Source organism: Salmo salar, chromosome 04 (assembly GCF_965601325.2).
Source record: "Salmo salar chromosome 04, fSalSal1, whole genome shotgun sequence".
In the NCBI taxonomy this organism is placed as follows: domain Eukaryota; kingdom Metazoa; phylum Chordata; class Actinopteri; order Salmoniformes; family Salmonidae; genus Salmo; species Salmo salar.
The window spans coordinates 12,310,592-12,324,425 of NC_138294.1; the positions used below are offsets into that span (position 1 = coordinate 12,310,592).

A 13,834-nucleotide genomic window follows, 5' to 3' on the forward strand; every position below is an offset into this window, starting at 1 on the left:
ATTCTTCTCTGCAGTTCCTCTCAAGCTCTGTCAGGTTGGATGGGGAGTGTTGCTGCACAGCTATTTTCAGGTCTCTCCAGATGTGTTTGATCGGGTTCAAGTCTGGGCTCTGGTGGGCCACTCAAGGACATTCAGAGACTTGTCCCGAAGCCACTCCTGCGTTGTCATGGCTGTGTGCTTAGTGTCGTTGTCCTGTTGGAAGGTGAACCTTTGTCCCAGTCTGAGGTCCTGAGCGCTCTGGAGCGGGTTTCATCAACGATCTCTCTGTACTTTGCTCCGTTCATCTTTGCCTCAATCCTGACTAGTCACCCAGTCCCTGCCGCTGAAAAACACCCCCACAATATGATGCTGCCACCACCATGCTTCACCGTAGAGATGGTGCCATGAAATCTTGGTTTCATCAGACCAGAGAATCTTGTTTCTCATGGTCTAAGAGTCCTTTAGCTGCCTTTTGGCAAACTCCAAGCAGGCTGTCATGTGCCTTTTACTGAGGAGTGGCTTCCATCTGGCCACTCTACCATAAAGGCCTGAGTGCTGCAGAGATGGTTGTCCTTATGGAAGGATCTGCCATCTCCAGAGAGGAGGCCCTTCTCCCCTAATTGCTCAGTTTGGCCGGGTGGCCAGCTCAAGGAAGAGTCTTGGTGGTACCAAATTTCTTCCATTTAATAATGATGGAGGCCACTGTGTTCTAGGGGACCTTTAATGCTGCAGAAATGTTTTGGTACTCTTCCCCAGATCTGTGCCTCAACACAATCCTGTCTCGGAGCTCTACGGACAATTCCTTTGACCTCATGGCATGTTTTTTTGCTTTGACATGCACTGTCAACTGTGGGACCTTATATAGACAGGTGTGTGTATCTTTCCAAATCATGACCAATCAATTGAATTTACCACAGGTGGACTCCAATGAAGTTGTAGAAACATCTCAAGGATGATCAATGGAAACTGGATTACCTGAGATCAATTTCGAGTCTCATAGCAAAGCGTCTGAATACTTATGTAAATAAGGTATTTCTGTTTTGCAAACATTTCTAAAAAACAGTTTTCACATTGTCATTATGGTGTATTGTGTGTAGATTGCTGAGGATTTTTTAAAATACATTTTAGAATAAGGCTGTAACGTAACAAAATGTGGAAAAAGTCAAGGGGTCTGAATACTTTCCGAAAGCATCTTATATTGGATAACCCATGGCAATTTTATACATTGATAATAGATAGTCTGTTCTCTGTCAGACATGGAACAAGCCACTTAACTTGATCTTTCCTCTCTTAATATGAATTAATGTAAAACAATACCACATTGTCAGAGTTTCTAGTTTCTCTTGCAAAGTCAGTGTTTTAGAATAAACTACGTGCAAGTACGTTAGTTCCATTTTCTTACTGCCTCTTGTTCTATTCTGATACCAGGTACCGGACGAAGAACAAAACCAAAGTCTGACTTTAATTGAAGGTATGTTCAAACCTTTACTGTATCAGAATACGGTTTCATTGTTGATAAAAAAACAAATGACTCACCAAAGTTATTGACATTTGTCAAAGTTGTTAAAGGGGCAATCTGCAGTTCAAACAATAAAAAAGGGGCTACCTCATCACTGTTTCTGTCAAAGGCTGAGGGATGGGCCTGGAGAGATGTAACCAATGAAATGCATAGACAGAGCTTTGTTGTGCAAGGACTGACCGTCCATGATATCAGAACCATTTTTTAAACCATGTTTTGAGGCTAAAGTGTTTGTTTACAATTATATTGTTTTCAAACAATAGCTTATGACAGACAGGTTCTGGATAGGGCAGGACCAATAAGAGACCTGAACTGGGTACTGGATCATGGACACACAACACAGATACAAAAATATAACAACTTTTATTACAATATTAGATTAAAATGCATACAATAAGGTTAGGTGCAACACTGCTCTCAGAATGCAATGAACATGGCGGCTTTAGTGTTGCAGGTATTTGACACAGCAGGAGACCAAAACCACTCAAAAGTTAGTACGTGAAGGCACAGCAAATCACTAAAGTAAAGTACAGAAAACTTAGGTTCAAAGGCGGTGTTTAGACAAGCAGCCCAATAAAAAAAAAAAAAGTTCCACTAGTTGGTCTTTTGAACAATCACATCAGGTCTTTTCACATCAGCTCTTTTTCAGAGCTGATCTGATTGGTCGAAAGAGCAATTAGTGAAAAAAAAATCAAAATTGGGGTGCCTTAAAAAATAAAACTATTTCACTGTCCTCTGTTTGACTTAAATAGGTCAAATCGTGGGAATTCCAATCGCACACTTCCAGTCAGATGCAAATGTGTTTATTACAAGCTTTCGGTCAGTTGACCTTCTGTTGATCTTCATCAGAGCATTATTATTATTTTAACTTTTTCCTGTTTTCTCCAGTTTTGCATTTTACCCCCAACACCTTAACTGATTGGTTTTGGGTGCGCGGTAGATTCTACCTATTATCTATAGATTTAGGCTAAACCAAAATGCAACTGCAATGTGTAGGCTAATATTCATATGCTGAAGCAAATTAATGAGAAACTGGATACATGTTTGTTATAACTAGGCCTATTATAGGGTTACTGTATGTATTTAAAAACTAGTAGGCCTATCTTCAACGAACATCCATGCTCTCCTGCTGGAGTTCATGACAAAGCAACATCAAAAACTGTAAATACACAACTTGAAGCAACCACAAAAAGTTTCCCAGCAGGTTTTAATTGGCTAGTGAGTGATCAAGCCCTCATCACACCGACAGCTAATAAAGCCTGCCTTTTTACGCCTACGCCAGGTGTTGCACCCATAATTCCTGTCGTCAAAATAGCAAAAATATTAGTGAAACACCCACAACTCAACTAAGAAATGCGCTAAGGTTTACATTTGATTTTGGTTTGTTAAATTAGAGCCGTAAGCTTCTAAAGTTTGTAATTTCCACTTAAAATGACTTAATTTGCCTTAACGTAGAGTGTATCAACCCCTACAAATAATGACAATTAATTATATAATCCACACAGTAATAAAAAATCCCTATTGCGGCAGGATTATTTTCCTGCTGTAGCAAACGGGCTCAAATTAAGATCCTACACCTTTAGTTGCTTCCCAAGCTACATTTTCTGTCTCCTCGACTTTAGAAGGTTGTTGCTCAGCCTCTGAATATCAGAGACAAACCAACCATATACCCGTGTGCATCAGAATCACGTCTTTCTTGAGAAATTAGCTTGTTTACAGCTTGTTTCTAGCCTAAAGCATCACTGAGTTAAGCGTCATTATAGATCACTTTATTTAAATCGGGAATAAATGTTTTACCCTTCAAAACCTTACCTCTTGTTAAAGAAAAAGGGCAAAAGGCTTATGTCATACCCCCATATACCACAGTGTGTGGGTTTCCATCTCTCCTAGTATTCTTACTGAAACCTATGCACCAGTAACAGACACTATTTGATATAAAGAACCTTTAAAAAACGCAGACGGCCACCCATCATAAACACTGAGTGTACAAAACATTATGAACATTATGCTCATCCCATGACAGACTGACCAGGTGAATCCAGGTGAAAGCTATGATCCCTTATTGATGTCACTTGTTAAATCCACTTCAATCAGTGTAGATGAAGGGGAGGAGACAGGTTAAAGGATTTTCAAGCCTTGAGACAATTGATACATGGATTGTGTATGTGTGTCAGTCAGAGGGCGAATGGGTTAGACAAAAGATTTACAGTGGGGGGAAAAAGTATTTGATCCCCTGCTGATTTTGTACGTTTGCCCACTTACAAAGAAATGATCAGTCTAGAATTTTAATGGTAGGTTTATTTGAACAGTGAGAGACAGAATAACAACAAAAATATCGAGAAAAACACGTCAAAAATGTTATAAATTGATTTGCATTTTAATGAGGGAAATAAGTATTTGACCCCCTCTCAATCAGAAAGATTTCTGGTTCCCAGGTGTCTTTTATACAGGTAACGAGCTGAGATTAGGAGCACACTCTTAAAGGGAGTGCTCGTAACCGCAGCTTGTTACCTGTAAAAAAGACACCTGTCCACAGAAGCAATCAATCAATCAATCAGATTCCAAACTCTCCACCAAGGCCAAGACCAAAGAGCTCTCCAAGGATGTCAGGGACAAGATTGTAGACCTACACAAGGCTGGAATGGGCTACAAGACCATCGCCAAGCAGCTTGGTGAGAAGGTGACAACAGTTGGTGCGATTATTCGCAAATGGAAGAAAGACAAAAGAACTGTCAATATCCCTCGGCCTGGGGCTCCATGCAAGATCTCACCTCGTGGAGTTGCAATGATCATGAGAACGGTGAGGAATCAGCCTAGAACTACACGGGAAGATCTTGTCAATGATCTCAAGGCAGCTGGGACCATAGTCACCAAGAAAACAATTGGTAACACACTACACCGTGAAGGACTGAAATCCTGCAGCGCCCGCAAGGTCCCCCTGCTCAAGAAAGCACATATACATGCCCGTCTGAAGTTTGCCAATGAACATCTGAATGATTCAGAGGACAACTGGTGAAAGTGTTGTGGTCAGATGAGACCAAAATTGAGCTCTTTGGCATCAACTCAACTCACCGTGTTTGGAGGAGGAGGAATGCTGCCTATGACCACAAGAACACCATCCCACCGTCAAACATGGAGGTAGAAACATTATGCTTTGGGGGTGTTTTTCTGCTAAGGGGACAGGACAACTTCACCATATCATTTGACGGGGCCATGTACTGTCAAATCTTGGGTGAGAACCTCCTTCCCTCAGCCAGGGCATTGAAAATGGGTCGTGGATGGGTATTCCAGCATGACAATGACCCAAAACACACGGCCAAGGCAGCAAAGGAGTGGGTCAAGAAGAAGCACATTAAGGTCCTGGAGTGGCCTAGCCAGTCTCCAGACCTTAATCCCATAGAAAATCTGTGGAGGGAGCCGAAGGTTCGAGTTGCCAAACGTCAGCCTCGAAACCTTAATGACTTGGAGAAGATCTGCAAAGAGGAGTGGGACAAAATCCCTCCTGAGATGTGTGCAAACCTGGTGGCCAACTACAAGAAACGTCTGACCTCTGTGATTGCCAACAAGGGTTTTGCCACCAAGTACTAAGTCATGTTTTGCAGAGGGGTCAAATACTTATTTCCCTCAATAAAATGCAAATCATTTTATAACATTTTTGACATGCATTTTTCTGGATTTTTTTGTTGTTATTCTGTCTCTCACTGTTCAAATAAACCTACCATTAAAATTCTAGACTGATCATTTCTTTGTCAGTGGGCAAACGTACAAAATCAGCAGGGGATCAAATACTTTTTTCCCCCACTGTAAGTGCCTTTGAAGAGGGTATGGTAGTAGGTGCCAGGCGCAACGGTTTGTGTCAAGAACTGCAATGGTATTCTCCGTTTGTGTTCTCTCTACGACTTCCACAAGAGTCAGGAGACTCGTCTGAAGTTGGTATAGCCAATCTGCCAACTTTTGTCTGTAGTGTCTAAACCTTCTGTGCAAAGATGAGACTCTCTCGAACATGTACGTGTTGGTTGTTTTGCTCTAGGATGCCCACAGGCCTCACAAGACTCGTCTGAAGGAGGAGTATATATGGAGAATGTTTGTTGCCAAAAATATGGGGTCAAATATTTTTGGGGGGACTTATCTGTTGTTCCATGTAATGAATATGTTATTCAATGTGTTTGTATGGGCTAATAGCAGTAAGCCCCCCCACCCCCCCAAAAAATAATCAAATAATCATACAATTCAAAATCAAATACTAAATTATCCATGGTATGACCGTTCTTCAAAACAATTCCATATAGCTTAGTAGACGCCCCCGCCCCAGACAGGGCTTAGTATTCAGTAAGTATTTAGAACTTAAATATTGCATCACATTCTATTTTAGTATTCTATTCATAGCCTACTGTGTCTGTCTTATTCCCTGCTTTACCAGTGCTGCCCCCTCCTGGTGACATCCACTTCCTGTCGGTGACATCAGACTCTGTGTCTTTGAGCTGGGGTTCTCCTGAGGGGGTTAAAGGGCCACACCAGTTCAGAGTGACCTGGACGTGCGATGGGGAACTCAGCCGCCTAAGAGTTAAAGCTGTGCTTAATGTTAAAATAAAGGACCTCAAACCTGGTAAAAGGTATGAGTTCAGCGTGGCCACAGAGGGTGATAATGACAGTCTAAGCAGATCGGTCTCAGCATCTAAATCAACAGGTAAAGTTATCTGTGTTGAGATACAAGACCCCTTGACTTTTTCCACATTTTGTTACGTTACAGCCTTATTCTAAAAATGATTAAATATAAAAAAATTCTCATCAATCTACATACAATACCCCATAATGACAAAGTGAAAAAAGGTTGTTAGAAATGTTCGCCAATTTATACAAAATAGAAAACTGAAATACTATATTTACATACGTATTCAGACCATTTGCCATGAGAGTAGAAATTGAGCTCAGGTGCATCCAGTTTCCAATAATCATCCTTGAGATGTTTCTACAACTTGATTGAAGTAAATTCAATTGATTGGACATGATTTGGAAACACACACACCTGTCTATATAAGGTCCCATAGTTGACAGTGCATGTCAGAGCAAAAACCAAGCCATGAGGTCGAAGAAATTGTCAGTAGAACTCCGAGACAGGACTGTGTCGAGGCACAGATCTGGGGAAGGGAACCAATACATTTCTGCAGCATTGAAGTTCCCCAAGTACACAGTGGCCTCCATCATTCTTAAATGGAAGAAGTTTGGAACCACCAAGATTCTTCCTAGATCTGGCCAAACTGAGCAATCGGGTGAGAAGGGCCTTGGTCAGGGAGGTGACCAAGAACCCGATGGGCACTCTGACAGAGCTCCAGAGTTCCTCTCTGGAGATGGGAAAACCTTCCAGAAGGACAACCAACTCTGCAGCACTCTACCAATCAGGCTTTTATGGTAATGGCCAGACAGAAGCCACTACTCAGTAAAAGGCACGACAGCCCGCTTGTAGTTTGTCAAAAGGCACCTAAAGGACTCTGACCATGAGAAACAAGATACTCTGGTCTGATGAAACCAAGATTTGGCACCATCTCTACGGTGAAGCATGGTAGTGGCAGCATCATGCTGTGGGGATATTAGTCAGGATCGAGGGAAAGATGAACGGAGCAAAGTACAGAGATCCTTGATGCGCTCCAGAGCGCTCAGGATCTCAGACTGGGCTGGGGGTTCACCTTCCAACAGGACAACGACCTAAGCACACAGCCAAGACAACGTAGGAGTGGCTTCGGAACAAGTCTCAATGTCCTTGAGTGGCCCAGCCAGAGTCCGGACTTGAACCCGATCGAGCATCTCTGGAGACCCCTGAAAATATCTGTGCAGCGACACCCCCCCATCCAACCTGACGGAGCTTGAGAGGATCTGCAGAGAAGAATGGGAGAAACTCCCCAAATACAGGTGTGCCAAGCTTGTAGCCTCATACCCAATAATACTCTAAGCTGTAATCACTGCCAAAGGTGCTTCAACAAAGTACTGAGGAAACGGTCTGAATACTTATGTAAATGTGATATTTCCGTTTTTTATTTTTAATACATTTGCAAAAAATTCTAAAGACCTTTTTTTACTTTGTCATTATGGGGTATTGTGTGTAGATTGATGAGAAAAAATAACAATTTCATCAATTTTAGAATAAGGCTGGAACAAAACCAAATTTGCAAAAAGTTAGTGCTTTCCAAATGCACTATATATTGTATTTTTCTTCATGTAGTGCCCAAAATGATCAATGAGTTCAATGTTATCTTTCCTAAAACAAATCCTACTTTTTATCCTAGTGGTCCCACCACCGAGGGACTTAAGAATTGACCATTCAGAGATCTACTGGACTATCCACTGGTCCAAAGCTCACAGAATGGAGCAAACCCCTCAGTGCTTCCTCATATCCTACAGCAGCCCAGGAACAGAGCCCAAGGCAATACATATTGAAGACTGCCATATGAGACTCTCTGACCTGCGACCTGGCACTCAGTACACTGTCAGCGTCTTTACTGTGCTGAACAATGGGGAACAGAGTGAACCTATCTCTAAAACCATCTGCACAAGTAAGTGATTTTCTATACTTTTGCAGTTCATCATCTTTGGTGTTTTTAATGGTACACTCAGCAAGATGACATCATCATGTACGGCGGGGCAAACATCATCAACATAATTCAAATCTATGAAGGCAGCCGAATTAGTCATAATTCATGCCTTCCCTTGAGGCATGCCCATATCTTCATTTAATATGTTTTCATAGTTTTCTTACCTTGGAAGTAATCCATGGCCTAACAGTGACTGCAAACTTCATTACCTTGCTACGGTCACCACAAGCTAATGTTAACAAAGTCTCATATTTTCTTGATTGCTGTCCAAAGTATGTTGTCCCCATTTGTTATTGCAGAGCTCAGCCTGAAATCATACATTCAGAAAGTGGGACTGACAGACCATTGTATGAAGAAACTGTCAGTGAAAACCATGCTGGCACTTGATGACCAAATGCTAAAAGATGCTCCAACTCCTCAATCCTCACCTTTGTGTTTTCTGAAGAAACTGGTGAGAATGAGCGTGTCTGCAAGGAATGTGAAGTGCTTCTTTCCAGAGGAAGAAGGTCATATAATTGTAAACCCCCTAGACCTTATCACAGCCCTGTTTCTGTGCTCAGATGGTTTCCTGCAGCAGGAGATGGTCAAGAAAATGTCCATGTGTCAGTTTGCTGTTCCTCTCCTGCTGCCAAACTGTGACACAGAACAAAACACTCTGATGCTGTGGGCCTTGAGAGACATAGTGAAGAAGTTTAGACCGTCTTCACAAGTAGACACAAAGTCCTTCATGGAGGAGAGAGTTGTGGATTCTGATATTCCTATGGTGTCCTTTGTTAGGCTAGGAGAGTGTAGCTTGTCCAAGTCTCAGATTTTGAATAAGTTGCTCAGTAACCCTCAACAGTACCCTGACACATTTGTTCATCATGAAATGGAATGTGGTAATGTCCCTCGTACAATCTCAGATGGAGTGGTTGAAATCAGCTGGTACTTTCCATGTGGGAACCGAAACATAGACATGTTCACTAAGCCTGTGGCGGTGGCCAATCTCAGAGGAGACATCAGGTCCTTTGAAACACAGTTCTCCTTTCTGTGTCAAACATCAGCTGGAGTTTACATTTTCACTGATGATTTCGAGTCAGATATCAAGGTGTTGAAAACCAAAGACACAAAGGCAGAGTTATTTCTGGTTGTCAGCTCACAGAGAAAAACATTCACAGAAAGCACATTGACAAAATTCACCACGGAATTCAGTATCAAGCCAAAAAATGTGATTGTTAAGGGAAATAAAAATGATGCAGAATTGGTAAAAATGTTACAGTCATCTGTCTGTGACATCATTGAAATGATTCCAAACAGATTGACAATTGAAAACATGGCTGACGTAGCTCGTCAGAATGGGATTCTGGTTGATGAAGACATCGATGAGTGTCAGAGTGCCAAGAAGATGGCAGATGAAATCACCAACAACATAAAAGACACAGTGAAATTCAAAGACAAGCAACTACCCTTACAAGGGCAAGTCTGGAAAGAGATATCCCAGTTGGAGAAAGAGCGATGTAGACTGAGAAAAGCAGGGAGTCAAGACATTGAACACTACAAGAGCTCTCTGAAGAGAATGGAGAAAGAGCTGAGAGAGAAGCAACAAAGATTTGATATGACAGAAGCAATGACAAACTTCATAACTGGCATGTCAAGTTCAAAAGTGGAGCGATCTTATTTCCTCAAATGGATGCAGATTAATCTGGACAATCTCTCTCGGCAGAACTTGTCTGGTTTACGGGAACGGTACAAAGAGCATTGTCAAAATCATCCAGAGAAAAAAGACATTGCAGATTTGGATAGGAAAATGTCTGATTGTTCCTTGGGTCTTGAACACTTCATACGTGAGTTGGGACAGTTATATGAGTCTGCCTGCTCCCTCCCTGAAGACAGTCCTCAAAGGAAACGGATGGAGCATCTCCCTGGATTGTGTGCTAAGATGCTGTTGGATGGTTTCCCCATTGAGCTTGTGGATGGAGATGCATCAAATATCCCTCTGAAATGGATATCAGCTGTACTGACTCAGCTTCACACTCTTGTGAAATCCAACAGCAAGATTAGGGTTGTGACAGTTGTAGGGGTCCAAAGCACAGGGAAGTCTACTCTCCTCAACACCATGTTTGGGGTCCAGTTTGCTGTCAGCAGTGGAAGATGCACCAGAGGCGCCTTTATGCAACTTATAAACGTCAACAAAGAACTCAAGAAGGAACTGAAATGTGACTTCATCATGGTCATTGACACAGAGGGGTTGAAGTCACCAGAGTTGGCGCAAGTAGATGATAGCCATGAACATGACAATGAATTGGCAACACTGGTGATTGGACTAAGTGATGTCACAATTATCAACATGGCCATGGAGAACTCCACAGAAATGAAAGACATTCTACAGATCGTGGTCCATGCTTTTATCAGGATGAAGGAAGTGGGGAAGAAGCCAGTATGTCATTTTGTGCACCAGAATGTGTCAGACATGTCTGCTCATGACAACAACATGAGGGACAGGAAGACGTTGTTGGAACAGTTGAATGAAATGACCCAAGCAGCAGCTAGAATGGAGAAGGAGAATATCACCAAGTTCACTGACTTGATGGAGTATGACCCACACACAAGTAGCTGCTACATCCCAGGACTCTGGCATGGGACTCCCCCTATGGCTCCTGTCAATGCTGGCTACAGTGAGGCGGTGTACGACCTCAAAAAGAGCTTGATGCAAGACTTCATAAAATGCCCGAAAAATGATGACTTGACACATTTCCTGCAGTGGACACAAAGCTTGTGGGAGGCAGTGAAATTTGAGAACTTCATCTTCAGTTTCAGAAACAGCTTGGTTGCAGATGCATACTCTAGATTATGCTCTGTGTACAATGGTTGGGAATGGGCTTTCCAGAAGGAGATGTATAAATGGATGGTGAGTGCTGAAACAAACATTTCCAATTTTGGCATGACAGATCAAAATCCCCAGAGGTCCATAAAAGATGTGCTAAAAGACTTGATGAGAGAAGCGTATGAGAAACTTTCTGAGGGAGAGAAGAAAATCCAAGACAATATAGTAAATTTTTTTGAAAAGCAAGATGGCCATGTCAATCTGGTGGAAAAATACAAAGAGGACTTTGTGTCCAGTGCTAAAACACTGAGACGAGAGACAGAAAACACTGTGAAGAACAAACTGCAAGGAGTTGTTGAAATCAAAGAGGGAATGACAGAACTGAACAACATCAAGAGCTCTCAGGCAAGTACAATGGAAAAGAAGGTCCTGGCTCTGTTGCAGAACTGTAGAAAGAAAGAATCTGTTCTATCAGATAAGGAACTCAGTGAAGAGTTTGAAAACATGTGGAAGGAAACTCTGTCTGAGATACACTTCAAAACACTCCCAAAAATAGTTGTGGTTCAAGATGCCTTCCTCATGTTACGTGATAATCTGTTAACGAGGGGGAGTCATGCCAACAAGATGTTGGTTGGAAACAGTCTGGTGGATTGTGGGAAAAAAGCCTTTGTAGTGGTTTTGGTAAAGAAACGTAGGAGCTTAGTTAAGTACTATGATCTCGACCATCACAGGAAGAAACTACAAGAGTTGTGTGATGACATCATAACACAGTGTCATGAGTTTATAACCCAGAAGGTGGAAAGCAAAACAGATTACCATGATACTTACATCAAAGAGCTGCTTATAATGATTGATGAAGCACTGCAACAAAACAACAAATGTAAAGTCAGTGAAGAATGTGAGGTTTCCCTCAAACTACACATCTGTGGCATAGCAGCCAGAGAATTTCAAAAGAACCATGATCATTTCTTTGCCGTCAATGATCCAAGGAAGTGTCTGGAACAGTCTAAGAACAAGTACCTTACAGAGTTCAAAGATTTGTTTCGGGACCGAGACCAGTGCCAAAAGAAAGCAGAGGAGTTCACAAAGCTGTGTTTACAGCCAGCTGTACAGGACTATGTGACCAAATTGATTGGTCCTGATGTGGTTGATGAAGTGAAGACAGGTAAAGGGTCAGAGGATTACAGCACCCGAGGAGCTTTCCAGTTCTCCATTTTAAAACAGCTCGTGACTGATGGGAAATTTGAGAAATACAGAGAATACATAAACCATTATGAAAGGTTTGTGAAGGACTGGCTGTTTGACCAGATTGTCAAACAACTCTCAAAGGACCGTAGTCTGCAGAAATTGGAGAAGAAACATCTTTCAGAGATAGTCAAGATAATCACTAACTCAATTTCTATCATCAGAAATACGTCTAGCCCTGCAAATGATATCAAGACTTTCATTCAGAACATCTGCAGTGCCCTTGTAGAGAAGCTTGTCTTTACAAAGGATGCTCTGGATTTGATCTTGATTATGAACACTGCAGACACAGAACAGTTTGCTGGCTACTTAACAGAGTTTGTGGGAGAAATGGAGAAGTCACTGGAAGCTGAGTATGATCAGAGGACTGATATCAGAGAGAGGCTCAGATCTCTGCCATTCAAGCCTCGGGACAAGATGTTCACCAGTCTGTTTGGCTGTGGGGAGGTATGTCCCTTCTGCAAAGCACCCTGTGAAGCAGGGGGAAAGGAGCATGACAAACACTTTACCTCCATTCACCGTCCACAAGGTGTCAGTGGTTTGGAGTGTTCAGAGACAACAGTGTTAGTGACTGACATATGTTCCTCTGATGTGATTAGTGACAACACATTCCAGACCACCCTGACAGGAGACAAACCTCACCCCTACAAGGACTACCAGACATATTACCCTGACTGGATCATAACTGGAGATTCCAGCATTGAGGCTACAGACTACTGGAAGTATGTGATGGCCAAATTCAATGCAAGAATAGCTCAAGACAAAGGGTCAGTTCCCGCTCATATCCCAGAGGACTGGAAGGCATTAACAGCTGATGATGCAATGAAGAGCTTGAGATTGTCATTCAACATAAAATAAAGTGGAGAATTTTAACAAGCCTATTGTCAACCCACAATACAATTGTTCATTCAAAGATTTCAGACATGGCATGACGTAACTCACCTTGTATGTGTGTATGTATGTATATGATATAATATCTTCATTCCATTATACAATAACTTCACCTAGAACAATAAGCACACCGACAACACACACACACACCGACAACACACACACACACACCGACAACACACACACACACACACCGACAACACACACACACAAACACCGACAACACACACACACACACCGACAACACACACACACACACACCGACAACACACACACACACACCGACAACACACACACACACACTGACAACACACACACACACACACACCGACAACACACACACACCGACAACACACACACACACACACACCGACAACACACACACACACCGACAACACACACACACACAATACACACACACACACACACACCGACAACACACACACACTGTGTAGATCAGCTTTAATATTGCAGATAGATTTTGGCTTCCTTCAATGTTATTGTCTGCATCATTTCCAATCCCCATCTTTTTTTTCTTTTGTTTTGATATATATGCACTACCGGTCAAACGTTTTTGGAACATCTACTCATTCAGGGGTTTTTCTTTATTTTTTACTATTTTCTACATAATATGAAGACATCACAACTATGAAATAACACGTATGGAATCATGCAGTAACTAAAAAAGTGTTAAACAAATCAAAATATACTTTATATTTGAGATTCTTCAAAAAGCCACCCTTTGCCTTGATGACAGCTTTGCACATTCTTGGCATTCTCTCAACCAGCTTCACCTGGAATGCTTTTCTT

General features: G+C 42.0%; 1 protein-coding gene across 1 annotated transcript in view; it reads left to right on the forward strand.

Annotated features, from left to right (window-relative positions):
- Positions 1 to 13,233, forward strand: part of LOC106610514 (interferon-induced very large GTPase 1) — a 31,418-nt gene extending 18,185 nt beyond the window's left edge. The window contains exons 4-7 of the mRNA XM_082973947.1: positions 1,408 to 1,450; positions 5,919 to 6,185; positions 7,780 to 8,046; positions 8,385 to 13,233. Coding sequence (XP_082830073.1) covers positions 1,408 to 1,450; positions 5,919 to 6,185; positions 7,780 to 8,046; positions 8,385 to 12,991 — 5,184 coding nt within the window. The 3' untranslated portion in view covers positions 12,992 to 13,233. The remainder of the gene's footprint in view (positions 1 to 1,407; positions 1,451 to 5,918; positions 6,186 to 7,779; positions 8,047 to 8,384) is intronic.
- The last annotated feature ends 601 nt before the right edge of the window (positions 13,234 to 13,834 follow it).